Source organism: Chrysemys picta, chromosome 6, assembly GCF_011386835.1.
Source record: "Chrysemys picta bellii isolate R12L10 chromosome 6, ASM1138683v2, whole genome shotgun sequence".
NCBI lineage: Eukaryota > Metazoa > Chordata > Testudines > Emydidae > Chrysemys > Chrysemys picta.
This window is the reverse complement of record NC_088796.1, coordinates 91,031,465-91,056,992: the sequence shown is the minus strand read 5'-3', so window position 1 is coordinate 91,056,992 and position 25,528 is coordinate 91,031,465. Positions and strand designations below refer to the sequence as shown.

The 25,528-nt window shown below is 44.0% G+C and overlaps 1 protein-coding gene across 4 annotated transcripts in view; it reads right to left on the bottom strand.

Moving 5' to 3' along the window:
* Nucleotides 1-24,630, bottom strand: part of PLGRKT (plasminogen receptor with a C-terminal lysine) — a 51,647-nt gene extending 27,017 nt beyond the window's left edge. For 2 of the 4 annotated variants that reach the window (XM_005296795.4, XM_005296797.4), the window contains exons 1-2: nucleotides 24,444-24,630; nucleotides 22,823-22,914 (exon numbers count right to left, since the gene is read on the bottom strand). In XM_005296795.4, the coding sequence (XP_005296852.1) occupies nucleotides 22,823-22,903 (81 nt within the window). In that variant the 5' untranslated portion in view covers nucleotides 22,904-22,914; nucleotides 24,444-24,630. The remainder of the gene's footprint in view (nucleotides 1-22,822; nucleotides 22,915-24,443) is intronic. The other 2 variants (XM_005296798.4, XM_005296796.4) reach the window with 2 other exon arrangements.
* Between the last annotated feature and the right edge of the window lie 898 nt (nucleotides 24,631-25,528).

The following is a 25,528-nucleotide window of genomic DNA, read 5'->3' as shown; positions in this document are numbered from 1 at the left end:
GCAGATTTGCTGAAGTGTGTTATTTTCCTAGTATGTTTACTTTCTTTAAGGTTATATGGCTCCTATCAAAGATTAATATGCAGGAACATTTTCTGACTCTGGAGTTTATGTTTTGCCAACAGTAGATTTGATGTTCCTTTGTCTTATTGGAAACTTTTTCAAAATAGTCTATTCTGTGAAGACAGTGGTAAAACAGATGCACTGTGTCTTCCAGTGCAAATGGTTTCAAAAGGCTCAAAAGTCAAAGTTTTCAATACAGATTTTATGATTTTTAGAAACCAAGGCTACTTTCCTGTCACTGAATGTATTTCACTTATATAGTAACCAAAAAAACAAAGGATGTCACTGATCCAGCTATGGGTCTATTTTGGCTGTATGTCAGAGGTGAAAGTAAGCTGGTGCGCCGTACCGGAGCGGATTGGCTTCCCCTGGCAGCAATTTAAAGGTCCTGGGGCTCCCAGCAGCGGCTGGGGCCCTGGGCCCTTTAAATTGCCACCAGAGCCCTGCTGCCAGAGCCCTGAGGAAGCAGCAGCGGGGCTCCGGCGGCTATTTAAAGGGCCCAGGGCTCTGGCTGCCACTACCGCCCCGGGCCCTTTAAATCGTCCCCGGAGCCTGCCGGAGTCCTGGGGTGGCAGCGGCGGGGCTCTGGCGGTGATTTATAGGGCCCAGGGCTTGGCTGCCAATACCACCCCAGGCCCTTTAACTTGCTGCCGGAGCCCCACCACCACTACCCCAGGGCTCTGGCAGGCTCCAGGGATGATTTAAAGGGCTTGGCTTGGTAGCAGCAGCTGGAGCCCCGGGCCCTTTAAATCACCACCCAAGCCCCCGGCTACCGCTGCTACCCCAGGGCTCCGGCACTGGGGCTCGGGTGGTGATTTAAAGGGCCCGGGGCTCCCACTGCCGCTACCTCTGGGGCCCTTTAAATCACCACCCGAGCCCCACTGCTGGAGCCCTGGGGTAGCGGCGGCAGGGCTCTGGCGGTGATTTAAAGGGCCAGTGGCTCCCGGCTGCTGCTACTGCAGCAGAGCCCCAGTCCCTTTAAAGCTCTGCCAGAGGCCGGGGCCCCGGGGTACCTCTGATGGTGATTTAAAGCGCCTGGGAATTTAAAGGCCCCGCCTCTTCCAGTAGAGGCCCCGACTCTTCTGGTTGAGGCCGTGCCCCCTCCTAAGGACTCCGGAGTACTGGTAAGTCATTTACTTTTGTGAAAGTTACTAGTGACCCCCCCTTAACAGAGCAGCCTTTATGTCAACCAGGGCCATTAGGGGGAAGCAGACACTTCAAGTACACAGTAGCCTGAACTTTTCAACTGTCTTCCCTTCAAGGCCTTACGGTAGTTGGAGCTGGTCCCAAGCCGGTTTTCACTGACCAGATAGCAAAAGCACGGGTCTGACAACCACCAATCAAGTGTTAACACTACAAGGACCTTTGTCTGAATGTGTATAAAGGATCTGTAAAATGTGTGTAAGACAGAGTTTTTGTACTAAGGTGCAAAGCTCTCCTTTCTTCTGCAGAATAAAGCAACTCTTCCTTATCCCTGTCTGGCTGTTATTGGCTCTCAGCTAGGTGGACCCGATATTTCGGTAACAGTTTCTGGCGACCACGAAGGGACTATCCTAGCTCGGACATTGGACTCCGGACGGCTGCGGCGAATTGGGAACGGCGCCAACGGGGTGTTTCGCCCCTTTTCTCTGCTTCACCGCAGCCCCTGGGGTTCGTGCTCCGATAAGGTGAGTCCTAATAGGATAAGGAGACACTATCTGGTTCTGGTCTGGTTAACCGGTTAATGAATTTCTGTCTTATACATTTGGGCGTTAGGTGTGTGGACGGAACTGAGCCTCTCATTCGTAATTCCTCAGAGTGGAAGCCATCGCGTGCGATGAAGCTCTGAGGTCGAATTGGGATCCTTCTGTCCCGTCCCCTGTAGCGGTCAGTATTAGTAGAAATTCCTGTAATAGGATCCTATTAGGCCATAATTCCCTCTGTTCTCTGTGTAATTCTCTGTTAGAGTGTCAGCAGGCAGGTGGGTGGGTCTCTGGTAATTAGGCCATAATTCCCTCTGTTCTCTGTGTAATTCTCTGTTAGAGTGTCAGCAGGCAGATGGGTGGGTCTCTGGTCTCTGGTAAAACCCTCTGAGGATAGCCCTTTAGATTATATGTTAAGTAAATGGTCTTTACCCGGTGTTTAAAAAGAAATAGTTACACCTTGTGTAGAAATTGATGTGGCTAGTGTTGTAGAAATTGAATTGTGGATAGTATGTGCATTTTCCCCAGAACATGTGCAGTGTATATTGTAGCAGAGGTAAAAGAAATGCAAAGCTACCAATATAGGTTGTGTTGTCTTTTTCAGATCACTGGGTGTTTGAAAGCAGGAGTTAGAAGTAAAAGGCAATCAAAAGTCTGGGAAAGTTAATTGTGTCCCTTTTTACGTAAGAATTTTTAAGCTGTGGATAGCTTTGGATCTGGAAGCAAGCCAGAAAGCATCTGTATTAATGCAATTTTCTAACTAATAAGGTAGAAGCCACTGAAACCTGGGCTGCCTATGAAACAAATAAAGGAAATATGGGGTAATTCCTCTGTTTTGCCTAAAATCAACAAGAGTATGTGTATATAAAGGAAATATTTTAAGCAATGACTGACTGCCCAGAAGGGGTAGACCTCTGTTCTTTTGTCTTTCAGATCATCAGAGAAAACGGATGCCAGCTGAATAGCATTCAACGTACCATGCATTCGCTGGCACAATAGGAATTATTTTTATGTTCTATGGCCAAAATTGTTGTTAAAATTTGCATACCAACAGTCTTTGGAAGCAAGGACATGGAAGGTTAACCCACTCCCCATATTGCCCATGGGATCCTTCTGGCTACCTCAGATTTCTAGCCAGAGGGCTGGGGAGGGAGGAAAGCTATTGGACACCAGAGGTTGTACCGAGTGGACTCCTCAAAGGTGGGTGTGCTTGTCCTGGTTTGTTGCTCCAAAGCTCTGTAATAAAGTTATTTTACTGGAAGGGTGTACATGGCATACATTGAGTAATAAGACTAATGTACTGTATAATGGCAATTGTGTATGTGTTCATTTTTGGGAGAAGGTGTATGAGTGAAGAGTGGAAGTTTCCTTTGTAGGTTAAAAGAAGCCAAGAAGGGAAGCAGGAAAAAGAACAGAACGAGTTAACTGGAAAAAAAATAGCCAGCAAGCTCAGTCCAAAGATAAGATGCTGGCACCACCCAAGGACACTGCCCACAGCTAAGACTTGGCTGATAGCCAAGAAAAGGGGGGGCTGAATGTGCCCAAGCAACTATGAGATCTGCAAAACACTGCCAGGCATTAATGAAATGTGTTAGGTTTCTTTTCTCACAGATAAAAGAAGTGCTACCCAAAGACCCTAGCAGCCCTGCCATTCCTTGAAACCAGGAGACTGAGTCTACGTAAAGTCCATCAACGCAAGACTGCTTTCCAAGTCCTGTTAACCACCAACACCGCTGTGAAGTGCCAAGGACTGCCCACCTGGACCCAGGCTTCTCACTGTAAAAAGACCCCTCCACCTCGGGAGGACTCTCCGACTGATGATAAGCCTATTTTTCCTTCTAGCTCTGCTGTGCCTTCTGGACAGCAGGGAAAAAGGACAAGGTGAAGTGCTAGTAACCTCTCCCTTGTCCACTGACAGACCTACTGTGCCTTTGGATTTTTCTAGAAGAAGCAAAACCATTACAGGGTGATGTGCTGGTAACCTCTCCCCGTATGATGCTGAACCATGACTGTTTCAGGAAAAGAGAACAAGAACACTCCATTGAAACCACCAAAGTCCAGGGATTCCTGACTACAAAAGACATTAAGAACTGATCCTGGTGAAGAAACAAAGAATTATACACTGGCAGGAAGAAACTTGTGGGACCCATGCTTGGGAATGTGGTATAGTACTACACCAAAAAGAAATGTATTAGGATATCAATGAACTGTGATTAACACTACACTAGGGACTGTTACATTTTCATTACCCTTATTCAGTTTCCAGATCACCTCTACATACCCAAATTGCTCACAGGGGGCTGCCATTAGATTAGCACAACAGAGGGCTTGGGTTATTTCCTCTAGAAAGAAAAGTGACTTGACCGGATCCCTGTGGGATGGGGCCAATAGTGCAGCAGCAGTGTGGAATATTTTTAAGAACCAAGAACATGATGAGAAATTGGGGCAACTAGAGAAGGCCATTGGCCTTGTTTCTGGAGCACAGCTAACCCAGGTACAGGCTGGAATTGGTGAGTTACATGTTATCTCCGCCCTTAGTTCTATGACCCAGAAGTTGCTGACAGAGATGGTATTGAATATCACTGAGGCTGGGAAGGCATTGCAGTGGGATCTAGCATGTTCAGAAATTCAGGATTTCCTGAATGACCAGCTAATGGCCATTCGGAATGATCTAGAGCATCAGGCTTGGCCCACTGCCCTTACAGACACATCAGGAGTACCATCTGATCTGTGGCCATGGAGACATACTTGGAGACTTTCTGGGTGGAAGTGCAGACATTCTCAGTGCTCCTTCCAAGCATATGGACCGGTTGGGGGGGGTGTGGGCTCCCACATACCTAATCCTGCCGGGTCCATGGGGAGGATGCATGTGGGATTGGCAAAAAGAAGAACAGGAGTACTTGTGGCACCTTAGAGGGATTGGGTAATTCACCGAGACATCTGGGAAATTAGACCTCCTGGTATGCCCAATCGATTTTTAGTCAGTGCTCCTGGGATTACATCTGACATTTGGATGGGGTTAGGGAGTCAATGGACATTTTGGTCATTAGAACCCCCACAGCTTCAGTGTATCCGTAAACTGAAGCCAGGAGAAGTTGTTACTCTTCATGACTACGTTTGCTGGGAGGGTAGGGGACAAGGAACTACCCTGACAGGACACTTATTTTTTCAAGCTAATGATAGCTGTGTGTATGTTAATGACACCATATCGCAAGACATACATTTTAATCTCACTACCACTGCAGGCAACCATATCATTTACTGGCCTGCAGATAGAGTTTTTCAAGTAGCCCTTAAGTTCCAGATACCCTTTAATTGGACTAGTTTAGTATCTGATAGATTTCAGAATTTGTTTTCACTGTTACCAGAGATTCAGAAAATCTCTGAAGTACAAGGGCAAATTCACATGCTTCAAAATATATATCAAGTTGAAAAGTATGCCTTTCATACTGTTTATAGAGTATCTATTTTATGTACTAAGTATGATGTATTGTGCTTTATGACTAAGGCTGTACAACAACCCCATTATAGTATTGCTATGGGAATGTTATTGCTTGTATTGTTATTAGTTAGCTTAGGATTATGTTATTGTTGTAAAAGACGTAATAATAGTAATACCTTTCATGTCCATGCTCATCATGCATTGTCATTACATCCAATCAAAACCCTTTAGGTTGAAGCATCTGAAGTAAAATCTGAATTCCAAGACTTAATGCAAATAGAGATTTGAAAATGTTTGTTGTACTAGTATACAAAAGGGGGGGTTGTGGAAGCAGAGAAAGAACTGACAGGAAGGGGATGCAATGCATGACAGTTCGTTAGCAAGAGTTAGGCTAACTGTAACCCTAATAATGCGAGATTTGTAGAAGCAAGGAATGTGTGAGGCGAGTGGGAAAGAACTGTGTGAGAAGTTGTTGCGACCTTGTGTAGATAATATGGAATGTAGACTAAGAGTCTACATTAGTGAGCAAAACAAGATATCAGAATGACCTATGTATAAACAGAATGCTGCTGTTGTTTTCCATGCTGTATCTCTTGATCACACCTTTAGTTTTGAGGACCTCCTTCCAGACCTTGGGTCATGGTTTACGGGGCTCTTTCAAACAATTGTTAAATGGATTCTTTTCTTTCTATGTGTTATTTGGACAATGATACAATGTGCCAAATGCCTGTGTAATGCTATGATCAAAAGCTCTGCTGTCCATAAGAAAACCCACTATCTGTCCCTCCAGCTTGATCACAAATTGCGTAACGGGCCTGACAAATTTGGGGTTTGTCAGGCCCGAAGGGGGGACTGTGAAAGTTACTAGTGACCCCCCCTTAACAGAGCAGCCTTTATGTCAACCAGGGCCATTAGGGGGAAGCAGACACTTCAAGTACACAGTAGCCTGAACTTTTCAACTGTCTTCCCTTCAAGGCCTTACGGTAGTTGGAGCTGGTCCCAAGCCGGTTTTCACTGACCAGATAGCAAAAGCACGGGTCTGACAACCACCAATCAAGTGTTAACACTACAAGGACCTTTGTCTGAATGTGTATAAAGGATCTGTAAAATGTGTGTAAGACAGAGTTTTTGTACTAAGGTGCAAAGCTCTCCTTTCTTCTGCAGAATAAAGCAACTCTTCCTTATCCCTGTCTGGCTGTTATTGGCTCTCAGCTAGGTGGACCCGATATTTCGGTAACACTTTCACCCCTGCTGTATGTCCAACTGTACTGAAAGACGATACATGCTATTACTATGTACATGTTATCACTATGTACATCCACTAAGTCAATATTACAAAGTTTCAATGCAGTGAAAAATATTAAAACAGACATCTGTTTTACACAATGCTATTGTGTAATACAAAATGCCATTTTGGGAGTAGGCCCCATAGTCAAAAAGCTACTATTACAGTAATTACAGTTGTTTCCTATCATGGTCAAATTTCACTTAGTTCCTTCAAGACTTTCACTATACACCACTGTATTTTATCATAGCTTATATTTGTAAATATCTGCTGTGATACAAAGGTGACAGGTACACCACTAAAGCAACGCCTTCCCCATGAACACTTTCTTGAATGACTTTCTGGTTCCTACTAAATCTCTCTGTGCTGATTTGCCCTTGTACAGAAACTTTTTTCCTTTCTGGAGTATGGCCCTTTAAGTTTGGCAGAACCAAACATCACAACCCTACATTAACCATTTTGCAATTTACTGCTGAGGCATCTTGCCCTCTTCCCGCAAGCAAATATCTGTTACTGTCTTTCCTTTTTTATTGCCAAGGCAATGACTCAGTCTCATATACATATATAAAGATTAAATATGCAGTATGTGGGAGTGTAATATCAAGCAGCGTTGGGGAAAAGAGTTGGCTGAGGAGAGCTCTGGCCTGCTGATGTAAGTTTTTAATAATGTTTGGAATATCAGGAAAATTCCAGAATACTGGAAGAGTGCTAATGCTCAATATTCAGAAAGAGCAAGCAAGATGATATGGCTCATTATAAGCTGGCTATCCTGACATTAAATCCAGGCAAAATAATGGAAGAGCTGATACAGGATTCAACCTGTAAACAATTACAGGGTAGGAATATAACTAATACCAGTCAACAAGCTTTTATGGTTAAACAAATCTGTTTCCATCCTTTGAGATTACAAGTTTGGTTGATAAAGGTAACTGCATAGATATAAATATAGCCTTTTGAAAGGCACCTGCTTTGGTACCACACAAGTCTGATTAAAAAATTAGCACTATATATTTACATGTTACATTGATTGAATTAGTGATTGACAGATCTCAAAAAATAGTTTTCAATGGATGAATCACTGAATGGTAGGGTTGCCAACTTTCTAATTCCAGAAAATTGAACACCCTTGCCCCGCCCACTGCCCCACCCTTCCCTGAGGCCCCGCTCCTTCCCAAGGCCCTGCCCTTCCGCTCACTCCATTCCCCGCTCCCAGTCGGTTGCCCTCCCCCACCCTCGCTCACATGCTCATTTGCACTGCAAGGCCCAAACAGGCAAATTTATTGTTTTGACCGATGTATTATGCTAATTTCAGGTTTTACTTGTTACAGGATGCTAGAGCTGGCAGCAAAATAGTCAAAAAGGGTAATTTAAAAAAAATAAATTTCACAAAAGTTTTCATAATTCTTTCCCTCCCCTCTTCCCATTTTTTGTAACCAGCTACAGGTTTTTTGCTCACTAAAGTTACTGTAATTATCACAGCTGCAATGGGTACATTAAAGGCCCACTCCTGAAGCCCAAATACAAATCCATAGAGCACAATCACAGAAATGCACACCTGTCCATATAAATAAATCTGTAGAAACTGACTCCCACACCTACATGCAGATACACACGTGTATTCATGTGTACACATCTAGCATGCACTAACACATACTTCCATATTATTTATTATTAGAATTGTTTAGTGCCTAGAGACCCCAACTAAGATCAGGGCTCCAGGGTGGTAGATGCTGGACATACACACAAAAAGAGAGAGACTGCAACAAAGACTTTATAATGTAGCTAAACAAAGGTGCGGAGAAACGTATGCTACGTTGGCTCTTCTGCAATTATTAGTCATCAACATTCACTTTTTAAGAAATAATACATTTCTTTTAGAGTTCCCTTCTCTTTTAAAAACTTGTTATGAAATAAATACCCACATATTTTATGTCATCAATTTTTTTGTGCACATGCCAGCAGAAGGAAAAAAAGTTAAAGAGTTAGGCTGCAATTTTTATTCATACAGGTATACACACGTGGCAATACACGCACCTCTCTACACAAAGACACAAACAATGCATGCATGCACACATTTTCCTACACAGAGACACCCAGTCAGGAAGGGAGGAGGGTGGGCTGGAAGGGAAAAGATGGGTGTGTGAGTGGAGGAGAGAGGATGGGGAGGGAAAGAAGCCAAGGATGAGAGCAGGGTGGGGATGAGAGGCAGCAGTGAAGGAGAGAGGAGGGGATGTGGAGTGGATGGGGATGCAGGGGGAGGCAGAAGGTTACAGGTGCATGAGGATGTGGGGGGCACAGGGGTGTATAGGGACATAATGGGAGTGCAGCAGTGAATGGAGGTGAATGGGGTGCAGGGCTGTGGAGGGTGAGGGACATGGGGGTGGCAGCTCCATGAGGTGGAGAGGATGGGTGTAAAGGGTACAGGGCAGGATGGGACGGGGGAGGGATGCAGTGATAACCGAAGGATGGGGGGGGGGTAGCTCCCTTATGGACACCCAGCCAGTTAGCTGTAAAATCCCTCTTGGTGTCTGTTCTCTGTTTGCTTTACCTGTAAAGGGTTAACAAGCCCACAGATAAAAGAAAAGGAGTGGGCACATGACTAAAAGAGCCAGTGGAAAGGTAGAACTTTTTAAAATTGGGAAAGAAACTTTCCCTTTGTCTTTTGTTCTCTGGGCTGCAGGAACACAGAGCAGCAATGCTATGAGCAGAAATGCTGTGTACGGTTTGAACCAGGTATGAAAAAGTATCTTCCATACCTAGAAAAAATTATTTGGATATGGAATGTTTAGTTAGACACAATCAGGTTTATTTCTTTATTTGGGCTTGTGGATCTCCTTTGTGCTAACCCTTGATGCTTTTGTTTGCTTGTAACCTTTAAGCTGAAACCCAAAGAAAGCTATTTTGGGTGCTTAATTTTGGGAATTACTCTTTTGAAATCTAGCAAAAGCCTAAGTTCCGATGTATTTTCTTCCTTTTTGTTTTTAATCAAATTTACCTTTTTTAAGAGTAGGATTGGATTTTTGGTGTCCTAAGAGGCATTTTGTAATAATCTGCTTGTAGGTTGGCACACTTCCCCAACTGTTTATACTTTATTAAAAAGCAAGCTCACCTAAGAGGTTTGTGCATGTTGTTTGATTAGCTGGTAGCACAGCTAATTTCCTTTGTTTTCTTTCTCAGCTCTTCCCCGGAGGGGGGGTGAAAGGGCTTGAGGGTACCCCACAGGGAAGAATTCCCAAGTGTTCCTTCCTGGGTCCACAGTTGTTGTTTTTTTGCATTTGGGTGGTGGCAGTGTTTACCAAGCCAAGGTCAAAGAAAAGCTTTGGGAGTTTAATACAAGCCTGAAGTGTTAAGTATTAATTTTTAAAATCCTTGCGGGCCCCCATCTTCTGTACTCAAAATGACAAAGTGGGGATTCAGCCTTGACATGGTAGCAGAGCGGTGGGATCATTTTGAACCAGAAGCACAGACCTCAGGATTTTAAAAGGATACATTTTTCCTTTTGGCTGCTTGAAAGCCAGGGAGGGTTTTTTTCCCCTTTCTTTTCTTTTCTTTACTGCCTGAGGGGGGAACAGGCAAGCAAAGGGTTCAGCCTGTCAAGCCAGGTTGTTATAGAAGGAGGACTCTTATACAAGGAGACTCTTTCTGATGGGCACAAGGAGGACTGGCATCCTCAGAGACAGCTGGTAGTTCCAACTAAGTATAGGGAAAAGCTCTTAAGTTTAGCCCACGATCACCCTAGTGGCCACGCCGTGGTGAACAGAACCAAGGACCCTTTTGGGAAGTCATTCCACTGGGAGGGGATGGGCAAGGACGTTTCTACCCATGTCTGGTCTTGTGAAGTGTGCCAGAGGGTGGGAAAGCCCCAAGACCAGGTCAAGGCTGGAGGCTGTTCATAACTCTGAACAAAACGTTATGGTTGTTCTTTCAAAAGTTTGCAACTGATCGTTGACTTAATACAGCTTTGAAACTTTATTATGCAAAAGAAAAATGCTGCTTTCCTTTTTTTTTAATCTAGTTTATGTTTAACACAGTACTGTACTGTATTTGCGTGTGTGTGTGTGCGCGGTCTGACTGCATACTTCCGGTTCCAAATAAGGTGTGTGGTTGACTGGTCTGTTTGTAACTGTTCATAACTCTGAGGTTCTACTGTACTGTGTATGAGTACTTTCACAGAAAGAAAATATTGGGTACTAAAGGACTAATCTAGTGAAGAATGGCATAACCCAAACTAATGGTGGGAAGCACATAAGCAGAAGAGAGCAAGTTTAAAAGATTTGCCAAGATATTTTAACACTATGTTTTAAACCCACATATGTATAATTGATGGACTCTTACTAAAAAGAAGTTTCTGCAAGAAAAACAGAAAGGAGGTACCTCTCCAATATAAAAGGAACCTATCCTACATATTTTAAAAACAAAATGCAAATCAGTGTAAAGCACAACCACTTGCTCATATTTCTGTAATAAATATATTAAGGACAGCATCTCTTTAGATATGTCTACAGTAAGAAAAGGTACATTTTTACAATGAGATAGCTACCATATGTAAAACTCTAGCACAAGCTGGGCAAGCTGTAGTTTTACTGCAATTTAGCTAGTTGAGATGAACCCTAGATTCCCCTCATGAGAGCCATGGTGCTCCCCTCCTACTCCTAGGTGTAGGAGGTTAGGAGACCCCATATTCTCTAATATAGCAATGGCCCATAAAATATCACATATGCTTAGAGACCTCTTTTGGCCCCAGCAGACCTACTTCCTAAATCTTACTCTGGAATATGGCAATACATAATTGTGATGCAATCATTTCCATTAATACCTTCATATTCAGCTATCATGTTGACAAAAAATATACTTCATGGAATTACAGAAACAATATTGAGCTACTGGAGATGAAAATGCACATGCTTCTTGGTTTGTTAGGAGGGTTACTATAAAGGAGAAGTATACCAGGAAAGCTTATGCTAAAATAAATTTGTTAGTCTCTAAGATGCCACAAGTACTCCTGTTCTTTATACTGATCTTGTGACATGTTGTTATGAAGCAGAGCCAAAGGCTAGCACAGGATTACCTGCCTAAATTTCAGAAGGAAATAAAGGCTTCTTTTGTAAAGGAAAGAGTGTGCCTCTCCAGTATACTCTAATTCTTTCTTTTTCAACAAAAGAATGGAGAATATTTTAAATATCAGAAAGATTTGAGTAACAGAATTCTTCATTAAGTCAAAGGCTATTAAAGAAATTAGGCTGTCATGGGATGAGAGTTAAAGAACTGTCATGGATCAGAAAATGGATACACCACAGACGGAATAAAATGGTTACTTGCATCATTGCAAAAGTTAACTATGGAATGCCCCTAAAATATGAAGTAGAACTGGTGGTGTTAAATATTTTTAGCAATTATTTAGAAGATGCGGTGAACAACAAGATGGCAAAATTTGCAGATGAAAAACTTAATTTACACTAGTCAAGATTAGAGATGACTTAAGAAACCCAGAGGTGCTCTTATTTACCTTCTCACAGTACAACAACAAAGGAAAAACCAAAGAAACTTAACAATAATCAATTGAACTGTTAATATTAACTTTTTCCCCCTTCACAGTCTAAACCTTGCTGCCACTAAATGTTGAGGCCAAGAATTTAGTAGGATTCAGAAAAGGATTAGATATTTATATGAACAATGAGAACATTCACATATTAGCTGATATGTTAAAAAGGGGGATGGAGCATAAGCCTTCATATTTGAGTCCATAAGCCTACTAATTGACCAGGGTTAGGAAGAAACTTCTTCTATGATGAAATTTTCCATAACTGTCTTTTTCAGGGTTTCTTGCACCTTCCAGTGAAGCACCTGATAATGGCCTCTATCAAGACAGGAAAATAGACTAGATGGCCTACACTAGTATGGCAAGACCTAATTCCAACACACCAGTCAACTGATATTCAGTTTTCTTTGGACAAAATAAAAGTGAACTAACGTTCCACACCACATCCCTCTCCAAGCTGTCACTGTGTCACATTCTGACAGCAGATAAAGTTAATGGGGATGTATGAAACTGGTGTCATTATGGCTTCATGACCCAGGCAGCTGTGATGATAGGAAACAAATAATAAGCATTCATATAACCTCTACCACAGCTCCTAAGAAGTTGATTACACCCTTTACTGTGACCGAAGTAGAAAGCCCTGGAAATGGAGATAAATAAATCTGATCCTAACTCAACTCTCCAACGACTATGCTGTAATGGAGGTAAAAGGAGGCAGTCTCCACAGGCTGAGACTGACTAAAAGATCCAGATCAGAGGGATCAGTTAATCATCTTCATCCTGATGCAGCCAATTTTGTCATGCTGGGTTGCTGCACTCTATCCCAACTGGAAGTTAATATACTCCAATTAGGATGGAAGTGGTCCACATTTGCCAGTGGGAAGCACCTTATCAGATGCTTTGTCATGCTGAAGTCATCTTCTGCCAGTCTTTCCCCTCCCCAGCCAGGATCCAACGCCTCTTAATGGTCAGTGTCTCTCTTCAAAGCAGAAGAAACTTATCAGCTCAATCACACTTATGTTCCTGCACAACAGCATTTTCCCAGGATCATAGGGGTCGGGACATTTTAAGCTGATAAGGATCATACAGTCCTAGTCAATTTCAACAGGCAACTACTGAGAAAGTGATCCCATATAGGAGTGAGGACATCAACTTATGAGCTCTTCAAAATTCTCAAGGTTGGGCAGGAAGACAAGAGAAAGAGACAGACATGCTCCCTTTGTATCCATGTCTTGGCAATGCACAAGAATTGTTTCAAATGCACAAATGATTCCCATGCCAATAAGAGCTATATTTTAAAAGGTCACCTCAATGATGAACATTTATGGTAGCTGCAGCTGGTTACAAATCTACTATGCTTGCAGCAGAATGGTCATATAGCAAGTGGTTTTAGCACCTACTTTGGAGGTCAACACTCTGTGCCCATTACATGGGTGGCCAAACAAACACCCATGATACCACAGAAACTCTAGTGCTATGGTTTTCTAACCTATGTCCACATCATGCCCTGCCATAGCAAAAACTTGCAGGAGGGCCAAACATTTGAAGTCACAGTATATTACTACATAGTGCAACTACACTGGGAACTGATAGTTAAAAATTTCTACAAGTGCAAAATCCAGAGTAACTTGTTAACCCATTTAAATGTTTTCTCTTGTCTCTCCATTCCAATTCAGAGCAGCATCTCTGGTGCACAACTGCAGCCAAACCTCATTTTCTTTTAAGATTAATCTGAAGTGTGCTTAGCAATGAGACAAAAATCTGGGATCAATATTTGCAACATAATTAAGGTGCTGTTACACAAGCTCATGCTCAAGGTGCCCCATTTATCTATCTATAGCAGGATGACTGGCATATGACCACCTTTTTCCTTTTGATTCACCAACATTCCTAGTATGGAAATTTCTCATCTCTTCAACCCCCTTGCTTGTATTGTTTTCCCATAATGCTTTAATTCTATCTGAGGTCAACTTTCAGTAACTGGATGATGTGTGGGGGAAAAAATAGTGCTTAGATACTATGATAATGGGCACTATAAAAATAGTGCCAATAGATCATCTACAATTCATATATAATGGAAGACCATCAAAATGGAAAGGCAGCATCCAACTGAGCAGAAATAGCAGAAGCAGGGCCGGCTCCAGGCACCAGCGGAGGAAGCACATGCCTGGGGCGGCACATGCCAAGGGGCGGCATTCCATCCATTCTTGGGGCAGCACAGTCGGGGCAACTTTTTTTTTTTTTTTGGCTTCGGCAGTTCAAAAGGAAGTCCAAGCAGCCTTTTTTTTTTTTTTCCTTCCGCTTGGGACAGCAAAAATGGTAGAGCTGGCCCTGAGCAGAAGTGACAAAATTCTGACTAGTCATAAATTCAGACCTCATTATTAATGGCATTGCAAGTTAATGCATAAAATAGCTAATAAAGGTTAATACTATAAATGACTCGCTGTGTTACCATAAAACAAACTGATTCAACACAGCATTGCATGTAATTTCAAGGAAAAGCAACCTAATTTGTAACTAGCTATAAGAACATACTTCATATTTTGAAATTTAAAATTAAACATATTGGAAATCTTAATCTCCATCAACTGGTTAAAAAAAGATGTCTTACAAATGAGAAACAGTTACTGTACATTCTAGGGAATGTGTACTTATCTTAAGGTGTACTGAAGATCAAGTTCTACTGTATGAAGACAGGACTATATCCCCATAGCTCTGCAGTTATTTCATTAATAGAATATGCCCATACTAAAAGAGTTGCTCTAAAATGGATGCAACAGTATTGAAGTTCTGTTCACAGTACTTAGAGATATTAACCATGAATGCAAATGAGGAAGAATAAGGATCTTTGTAATCTTAATCAGATCCCAAGCATACTGCATCTTGGTAACACGCTAATGACAGTATCCGGGTAGCAAGTGGTCTCCTTGTCATGCACCACCAGTTTGTACCTTCAAGGAGCCTCTCCATCCACCACTTCCTGTGAGCCTCATGCAGATTCCAGAACAATGGAGAGTCCTTATGTTCTTTGAGCATAAGGACTCCATAGGACTAATGCTGCTGCTGGCAATGAGCTCTGAAAACAGGGGTGGCTCTATGTGTTTTGCCGCCCCAAGCAGGCAGTCAGGCGGCTTTCGGTGGCATGCTAGTGGGAGGTCCGCCAGTCCTGCGCCTTCGGCGTACCCGCCGCCAAATTGCCGCCAAAACAGTGGGACCAGCGGATCTCCAGCAGGCATGCTGCCAAAGGCAACCTGACTGCCGCCCTCATGGCAAATGGCACGCCGCCCCCCGCAGCTTGCCGCCCCAGGCACGCGTTTGCTGAGCTGGTGCCTGGAGCCACCCCGTCTGAAAAGCAGCTCTTCTTGGATGCAAAGGGGAGCAGAAACTGGAGAGGGCCTCCACTGGAGGTGCAGCATCTGTACTCCCTTGTGCTCACTGGAGCTCCAAGGGACATTGGGCCAGATTTAAAATGGTATTTAGGTGCCTAACTGTATTTACAAAAAACATCTAAGCCTGTGTTGTGGCTTACTTCCATTTACTTCAACAGCAGTTAAGCACCTAATATGCTTAGCCACTTTTTTAAATCCCATTAAGCATCTATCCGCCTATTTAGGCACCTAAATACTTTTGTAATTCTGGATTATTGTTCCTAAAGCAAGCACAAAGCCAGCTAGAGCTCTCACTGGGGCAATGTACAACTTGCACTGCTCCCAAAGAATTATTATTATACAGTAAAATCTCAGAGTTACGAACACCTGGGGAATGGAGGCTGTTCATAACTTTGAACCAAACATTATGGTGGTTCTTTCAAAAGTTTACAGCTGAGCAATGACTTAATACAGCTTTGAAACTTTACTATGCAGAAGAAAAATGCTGCTTTTAAGCATCTTAATTTAAACGAATCAAGCACTGGAAGTTTCCTTACCTTGTCAAAAAAAAATTTAAACTTGCTTTTTGTTTGTTTGAGTAGTTTACCTTTAACACCGTACTGTAAAGCATTTGTTTATTTGTCTCTGCTGCCTGATTGTGTACTTCCGGTTCCAAATGAGGTGTGGTTGACTGGTAAATTCGTAACTCTAGGTTCTACTGTATTCCACAATCCAGCCCTTAGCATTTCATTAGATTCTGATGGGCCAGTGATGCAACTTTTAAAGTGTTCATTCTTTCTTCCTACCAAATAGAGCCACACTACTAAGATTCTTAAGGTCTGATTCTTCTCTCATTTACACTGGTTTAAAATCAGGAGTTATTCCACTCAAGTCAGTGAATTTACACCAGCATAAAATCAGTATAAATCAGAGCAGATTTGGGTCTTTCAATTCCTTGTAGACCTTTCCAATATGTTAATCTTCATCTAGGCATAATATTTCTATAAATACATTTTGTTTGGAACAAAGTAACTCAACTGCAATAGAAACAATTTCCTACCTCAAACATACAGGTCTATTAGTGTCAGAGTGTTATTAAAAGACATCTGAAAAGAAAACTTTTCAAATCATCTTCTAAGTTATCTACCTTTGGCTCCAGAGATGACTAACATGACCCAGTTACACAATATGCCACAGTACTTTTATGCCAGTCTCCATCATAGAGAGATATTTTTTTTAAAAAAACCACAACAACAACTAGCATGTAGCAGGGGTGGGCAAACTACGGCCTGCAGGCTGTGTCCAGCCCATCAGACATTTTAATCTGGCCCTGGAGCTCCCGCTGGGGAGTGGGGTCTGGGGCTTGCCCTGCTCCAGCTGGGGAGCGGGGTCTGGAGCTTGCCCTGTTCCGCATGCGCCGTGGCTCCGCACCGCTCCCAGAAGCAGTGACTTCCCTCCTCCGGTTCCTACGCATAGGGGCAGCCAGGGGGCTCTGCAATCCACATGCTGCCCCCACCCCAAGCGCTTCCCCCCTGCAGCTTCCATTGGCTGGGAACTGCGACCAAGGGGAGCTGCAAGGGCAGCGCCTGGCACAGAGCTGCCTGGCCAGCACTGGACCTCCACGTAGGAGCTGGATGAGGGGGGGAAAGCTGCTTTCGGGAGCTGCGGGGGGCGGCGCCTGCAGACAGGGCGGCATGCAGAGCCGCCTGGCTGTGCCTCTGCATAGGAGCCGGAGGGGGGACGGGACATGCCACTGCTTCCGGGAGTTGCTTGAGGTAGGCGCCGCCCAGAGCCTGTACCCCTGACCACCTCCCATGCCTCAACCCCCTAATCCCCAGCCTGAGCACTCACCCCCCCCCCACACTCCAGCCCCCTGCCCCAGCCCCCTCCTGCACCCTGAACTCATTTCTGGCCCCAATCCAGAGCCCTCATCCCCTTCCGCACCCCAACCCACAATTTTGTGAGCATTCATGGCCCGCCATACAATTTCCATACCCAGATGTGGGTGGCCCTTGGGCCAAAAAGTTTGCCCACCCCTGATGTAAAGGGATCAACTTAAAGTAATCATCCCGCTGTCTGATATCTTATTTAGTATCATCCCAAGTACTCCCTGATATTACCATAGCCAAAAGAGATTAGCGGAAAGAACCCTCTAATTCTGGTTTTATGGATGGTGCACTACTTTGTGTATCGTCAATTCCCACGTTTCTCTTATGTAGTCTATCAGTTTTCTGTTTATGTGGGAACTTTCTAGAAAGCAACAGGGAAGAGATGCTTTTGGGTTGTGGAGTGATATTAAAAACTAAAACTGGCAATGGGACTCGGCAGACAGTGCCTGAAACTACTGTTAACAGCTTTTTAGAAAATGACTTGCTTTTATTTTGACAGCCTTTTTTAAAAATGTCTCATGTTCCCACCCTACCCAGTGAATTTGTGTACTGAATTCCCCTATGTACAGTTTAGTTTCTAGTGGTACACCTTTTGAAGTGACAGTGCCTTGAAATATTTAGAGTGTATTCTACAAATCTGCCCAGAAAACACTTTTCTGTAGTGCAAAAATCATTCGTTTAGGACTCTGTGGAAGAAAACTTCTGGACAACATGGATAAGCATTGAATTCACAAACACTAACCTGAAACTCCATCTTTAACCTCTCTTGCTGTGTCTTTGTACTGCAACATTTAGAACTTACAAGATCTTTTATTGTTTAAAGATAGCTATAATACACCAGCAAAGGGCCATGCATTTATGACCTTATTTAATAAGAGCTTCCTAGGTACCCTGTTCCATGACATCAAAGTCTACATAGCAGAAGTCTGAATTCACAAGAAACTACACATAGTACATATACAGACACACAATTCACTTTTTAAAGACATATTTGATGGAGGGAACAGAGAGAGAATTTCAATGCATATGAGTAGTGACTCCTTTAAGAATTTACACGTAAAACACCTTAAAAAATATCATCTTTATGTTTCACTTTTAAAAACTGATCTCAACTAAGAGAAAAATATTTTCCATTTGAAAATGTTGTACCCACTATCGTTACAAGTAACCAACCACTTACACTCTGAAACAGAGAAATAAAAGCAAAAATATTTCACTCTATTTTCCATGTGTTTACTTTGTGCATTTTATAGCATTTTTTGGATGGTTAACTACAAGAAAGGTTTTTTTGTTTTCTTTTTTAAAGAGGAGTAAACCCTGGATGCTCAGACAAAATGTTGTGATACAAAAATGCAGATAAAACAGAAGGCACTGAAAACATAGGAACTTTGGAATGTACTTCATTATAGTCATGCAAATGGTGCTCATATAGCATTTTGTTTTCCTTATTTATAAACATTATAAAATGTCTTATATATGCTCTAAGACCTGGATTCTTTCTTCTACACATTCAAATTTTAAGGTAAGGCAAAAACATTATATATGTTCGTTGTAAATCTGATAATTTTAAGGAAGAGCTTCATGTGTGATCCCTCAAGCAGCAGCGATATAATAAAGTGAAGCCTCAATTATATTTTTTGTTGGGAATCCTTTTGATTTGATTTGAGATGGATTATTTAACTCTGGAGACACATATCAATGCATAACACAAACAAACAGCGAGTCCTCCAGAACAAAGCAGCCTGATAGTCCAATCTTCGTTATTTTACAAAACAGCAGCAAGACAAAACTTACAGGCCTCAATTCTTTCTTCTGGCTGAGTTCCACTTGGCTCAAAAATAGAGTGGAGAAGTGGAGGCATGCTACCCTTGCGCTCCTCTATTCCGGGGCCAGCCAGGGGCTGGTGAGTCACCTGTGCAAACTAAAGCAACCCTAATCCAAGCTATTTATTAACAAATACAGAGGCTGAATTACTAACTTTTTTTATTTTTGTGAGCTTGAGAGAATAGTCTGTGGTATAGTATATTAATATCAATAGATTTATTATCAAACTTGATAATGAAGGAAGCTGTGAAGAAGGTGAATATATATCACAGGGTGCACTGGGCCCTTTAAGGTGGAACTGGTTTAGCCAATCTGTGTCTCGTTAACAACTTTCTGATGGTGCCTGACAGATGGCAGATAGTCTCTATAAAGCACTGGTGGGGAAGAGGAAGTTATGACAGAGGCTATAGAGAACAGAAGGCTCCTGTAGGAGAACTTTGCCTGGAGGCAAGGGTTTGGGCCAGAGGGCTGAAGAAGGGCCAGGGCCAGGGGAGCAGTAGAGATGCTTGCCTGCTGACCTTTAAAAGCTGACAAACAGACAGCACTGAGAGAGTGATGGATCTCCCCTGGGAAAGAAAAGATTCCAGGTAGGAAGGCCTTAGAGCATGGATGGTGCGTGACTCCTCCATTTGGGGAGGCTGGGTACGCCTAGACTGTGGCCCTGTCCTGAGGCCACCCCCACTCGACTTCCTCCCCCTGAAGCTCTGCCCATGCTCCACCTGAGCCCCCTGCCTGCCCCTTCCCCCGAGACCCCTCTTGCCTGCCTCTTGTGCCTCTTCCCCTGAGCCCACTGCCCACCCACTGCTTGCAACTCTTTGCCCCCCCTTCCCCATGGCCTTCCCGCACTCCTGCCAAACCACTCACCACTTGCATGTGCCTCTTCCCCTCCTCCCCTGAGGCCCCTATGCAGATGGAACAGGGATGGGAAGAAGCGAAGCAAGGGCGGGGCCTCAGGGGGAAGAGGACAAGTGGGAGTGGAGCCTCGGCACGAAACGCAGGCGGGGCCACAGCCTGGGCATCCTTTCAATGGTGGCGGACTCCAGAGGCGGTGGGCCAGCTGTTTCGGGAGGCTTAGCCTCCCCTGACCTCTTATACCCGCCGCCCATGCCTGAGAGTGAATGCTCAGAAGAGCACAGGCAATGTTTAAAGTAGTCTAGAGTGGATTAAGGGAAGTGACAAAGCAGAGCCTGGGAAGGGCCTAAAAGTTGTGACCAGCTTGGAAATTTGAAGGTGGTCAGACCTGGGTGGTGGAGTGGAGACTGTGCACACTAAGAGATTGGGGCAGAAGAACCTTAATTTTTTTAGTTCAGTTTATGTTAATAAACCAGACCACAAGAAGAAATGTTATTGGACAAACCCTTCTATAGCGTTATTGAGGTGCCTGAATGAAGAGGAAACTGAGGCAGAGTGCTGCACAGCCACTTCTAGCCACAAGAGGATGCTCAGGAGGTGGCTACCCCTGTTCAGATGTGCCTTTATAGAAACACGTTGGCTGTCAGTTACTAGGCTAACTGCACCTCTGACATACACCCCAGTCTCTATGAACTGGTTTCATGCCTTGTGCAGTCACCTCTCTAAGTGGAATCAGGCAACTTTCTTACTCTCAGGCCAGGGCCTAGGCTGCAATCCCCTGTATATCAACCATGATTACCTCCGCGGGTCAGCTTAGGTTCAGTAACTATAGTTCTGCTCCTACCAGGAGCTATGACAATTTCCAGTAACCAGGCAGCCTTCTTACAACAAAGTATCATTTATTTAGATCAAAAGCATTTCAGAGAAAATAAATCTTAACCCAAGCATCATTGTTCTTCCCTAAGGCTTACAATTTCCAGTGAGCCAAGGAAGGGCAAATTGCTTTCAGGCATCCTTGCAGGACCTGTGTCTATTTCATCAGTCTGCTCTCATCAGGAACAGCACTCAACTCCCACCTGCCATTCTTGCCTTTTAGCCACTCAGGCCCAGATCTACAAAGGGACTTCTATGAGCTACTGGTCTCGGAGTACACCTATTGGATCAGGCCCAAAATGCAATATAGGTGCTCCTCCATCAATTTCCCCCCAGTTTGTGGGGCACTCTGGGCCTTAGGTCGGAGACAGGTGTTCAGACGCCTAGTTTGTGACAGAAGTGTGCATGCTCACAGGCTGAAATATAGGTGCCTTGGGAATGTTTACCCTGAAAATGTAGGCACCAAGTAAGTTTAGGTGCCTACAGAGTTAGGTGGCAGCTGAGCAAGAGTTTTGTGGATTACATGGTTCCTAAAATTAAGACTTGGGCACCTAGGCCCACAAAGCTACTTTAGTGTTTCTTTGATCCCTAGGCACCCAGCCTTAGCAAAAAGCTGTGTAACTTCAGGCTGCAGCCTGGAACTAGAACATGCTTGGAATTACCCCCCAAACCCCATCCCCAAGGGTCTGTTGTGAGGTTGCTTATATATAGCCATTGTGTTGCTTTTCTGCTTGGTCTTCCAACTGCGGCTTACTAAGCTAGATGTTTTTCTCATGCTCCTGGTTTTTTTCCCCCAACTTCCAATTATACAAACATCTTCTCCAAATATTCAGTTCAGTTTAAATATCAAATATTTATTTAGTTTAAATATCAATATTAAAAATCTACTTGTCTTCAATGCTTCCAAAAGCTAAAATATGCCACCTACTGGCAATTTAAGTGCAAAGTTAATCCATCAATAATTTGTAATGAAAGATGTATTTTTAAGTTTCACTGTATTTCATTTCAACTTCAGAAGTGTACAGAAAACTTTAGATTAAACCACATACTCCCCACTGACTTACAGTAAACTGAAAAGTCAGAGGCATATCTACACTGCCCTGCATTTCGGACTACGGGGTTGTGAACTGCAGCACCTGTAGTGTCCGCACGGGGAAGTTACAGCACAGTACTTTGGTGCATGCTGCAATTCACACTCACTAGCCCAAAATGCTGGGCAATGTAGACGTGCCATCAGAAGTTATTAAAATACTTGACAGCACAGCAGACAACTGCACTACTGCCTGGATAAGAAAGAGTAATTCTATTGCTTACTTCTGGTTTTCAGTGTCAAAAGCTTTCTTCCCTATCTCCATTATGCAACACTCTAATAAAATAATAACAAACTGGAGAGTAAGTGATCCAGCATAGCCTACCTAACCTTTGGTCTTTATCAGTCTGGCTCCATGGCTAGGGAAAAGACAGACAAGTTACAGCCTTGCTATTACCTTGGAATTACTGCAACTGACAAACATGAGACAACATATGGGGCCGGAAAATTTGAATACATATTTTAGTTTTAACTTTTGGAATCTAGTAGCTAGAACAGAGCATTGGATTCTATTACTATCTCTGCCACTGACTCACTTAAATATATGACTAATTTTACCCAAGAGTAGCCTCATTGAGCTCAGTGGGACTACTCAAAGGCATGCTTGCAGGGCTGGATTTTTAGGAACCATTTATTCCTTATTTATGACTTATTTTAGAATAAGTCATTTAATCTCTGTACCTCAGTTTCCATCTGTAAAATGTGGATAATACCTATATCACAGCGGTATTATGGGATTTATCTCCTGTAAGATGCTATAAGGACTTTTGCTATAAACTTTCCCTATTTATAAACATGTTAAACCAACAAAATCACATAGCACTACCCTATCCCTCATACACCTCCACGTAAGAGTAAGCGTTTCCAAACAGGATATAAATCAATAGCTTTTCTTGATTCTGTACAACAAATGCTTACCTGAAGTCGAGAGTTCATGAGCATGAACTCCTGTTGACTCTTCAGGTTTTCATTCACAGATTTTGAAAAGATGAATCCCATTTTGATCTAAACTGTCGAATAAGTTATAAAAAGGTAGATTTTAAAAGGTGTTAAACACTGACCACAACAACTGAAGTTTATTTTGAATGTCTCTCTCACAATAGTATCAATAAAAAACTTTATAGCTCAGACTTGGTTAATAAGGGCTCTGCTGCTGGCCTCCTGACCCAAAAGTTTTTATAGCTTACTGTATCACATCTATAGTTAGACAAGAGTGGTAAACACTGACAGAGTGTGGGATGTATTTTAAGGAAAATCAGAGATTGCAGTAATCAGATGCCAGATTGATGGATTCATTAAAATCATAAAAAGAGAACTCAATTCATGTGAGTAACGTGGAAGAAGTGGGTTTTTAGAAGGGATTTGAATGAAGGAGATGTAGCAGTTTGAAGGAAAGGGATAGGGATGACATCTTGTTTCCCTTTACCTTCCATCAATTACGGAATAGCTGTTTTGTAACAATATTTTTCAAAACACCACCACCAAGGTTCCTGCCCACAACAACCAGGGAAAGAAATGTTGAAAAAAGGAATCTTATTATTTCAAGACAGCTAGTGATTTCTGCTTGAATAATCCCCTCCACGCACAAATGTGGAAAGCTGCTTCACACAATAATACTGTAATAGCTCCTCTAAGCTTTCTCTGGTTGCTCTTGTTCCCACGACATTCGTTGCCTGAAACTTGTTCCAACAGAAAAACAAAGTTTTGAACAAAACAGGCGACACACAGTATGTGAGAGACTAAGGGCTCCCCGCAACCCCTAGAAAAGCCTGCCTATACCAGCCTGCCTGCTTAAATCACATGTTCACTGATGTTCCTTGGAAAAGGTTTTATTTTGTTTTTAACTTGAGATTGCTCTCCTTAGCACCAAACTAGGGGTGTGGGCTGGTTGACATAGTTTCCTGCTGCAGCACATCCTAATCCCTGCCCTCCACTTACACACCATCTCCCTGCAATTGCTACTCCTCATCCCAGTGCACAGCCTGGTCCCCAGCTCTCCTCACCACTACACAGCCCCCCACCAACCCTCACCCCCTACTTCCTCCAATCCCCCCACCATTACCCAGCCCCCCACCAAACCCCATCCCTACTGCCTCCAACGCCCCCACCATTACCCAGCCCCCCACCAAACCCCATCCCTACTGCCTCCAATCCCCCCCACCATTACCCAGCCCCCCACCAAACCCCATCCCTACTGCCTCCAATCCCCCCCACCATTACCCAGCCCCCCACCAAACCCCATCCCTACTGCCTCCAATCCCCCCCACCATTACCCAGCCCCCCACCAAACCCCATCCCTACTGCCTCCAATCCCCCCCCACCATTACCCAGCCCCCCACCAAACCCCATCCCTACTGCCTCCAATCCCCCCACCATTACCCAGCCCCCCACCAAACCCCATCCCTACTGCCTCCAACCCCCCCACCATTACCCAGCCCCCCACCAAACCCCATCCCTACTGCCTCCAATCCCCCCACCATTACCCAGCCTACTACAAGCCCCCTCCAACAGCTCATCCTCCAGCTACCCCTCCCCTCACCACAGGAGGGGGCAGTGGAGCCGCCGGTCTCGGGGGACAGGAGATCGCTCAGGAGACGCCTCGCGCTCTGTCCGGCCTTCGGGAAGGTTGTTGGCGGCCGCGCTCCGGCGGGGTGGCCAACCAGCGAGCCGCCCTGGGTTTCTCCTGTCGCACGGGCGCCGCGGCGGCGTCTCTCTGCGCCGCTGTCGATTTAAAGGGCCAGCGCGCTGCTAAGCTAAGCTGCTGCCACGAGCAGCCAGCGCCCTCCTGATGCGGGGCCGCCCCTGCAGCGGGGTGGGGCGGGCAGCCTGCCGGACCGACCAGGCCCCATCTCATATGTCGCCCCCCCGTTACCCCCCCAGCCCTCTCACAATGCTACTGCCAGTTTCCTTGCGCTCACCCCTAAAACCCCAGGTCCTGGAGCCATGGAAATAAAAGGATTCGGCCTGGCCAGCCCCAAACCTTCATAAACCAGGAGACAGCCCCTAAAAATCATGAGAGGGGCATCTCCAACAGTCCCTTATTACAAGGAACGGCCCTTATTTTTTCTTCTCTGTACAACAAGATCGGGAGTTGCTGAGTGTTGCAAAAGGCAGCAAGAAATAGCCCTGGCCAGTGTAGATGGGTAGCTACTGCTTATTATTATTACTGATGATGATAACGATGATACTCATATCAGGAGGCGGGTGCTAAGAAAACAGTCCCTTATTTCTGAAATACAATGTTGGCAACCCTAGCGTCAAGGTCACAAGGATTTGCTTGGCTTTTAATACATTCTGGGTTCTTATTGGCCCTCTGGTTACTGGACTTTTGAGGTGCGCGAGGGGGAGCTTTTCAACCTTTTCTCTGTAACCACAGGGCTAGAAACTTCATTTATTCAAATGAAAGCTCATGTGTCTCCAGGAGCTGGGGCTTTAAGCAAGTCCTCAAATACTGTGTGACTCATGATAAAATCGCAGGAGTTAGCAACGCTGAATTTTTGGTTGATGACAAAAGCTTGAAAATGTGACCCAAGTGCATCCCTAGAGACTCAGAAAGCAAAGGTCTGGTCCCCACTAACCCCCCACTTCGGACTAAGGTACGCAAATTCAGCTACGTTAATAACG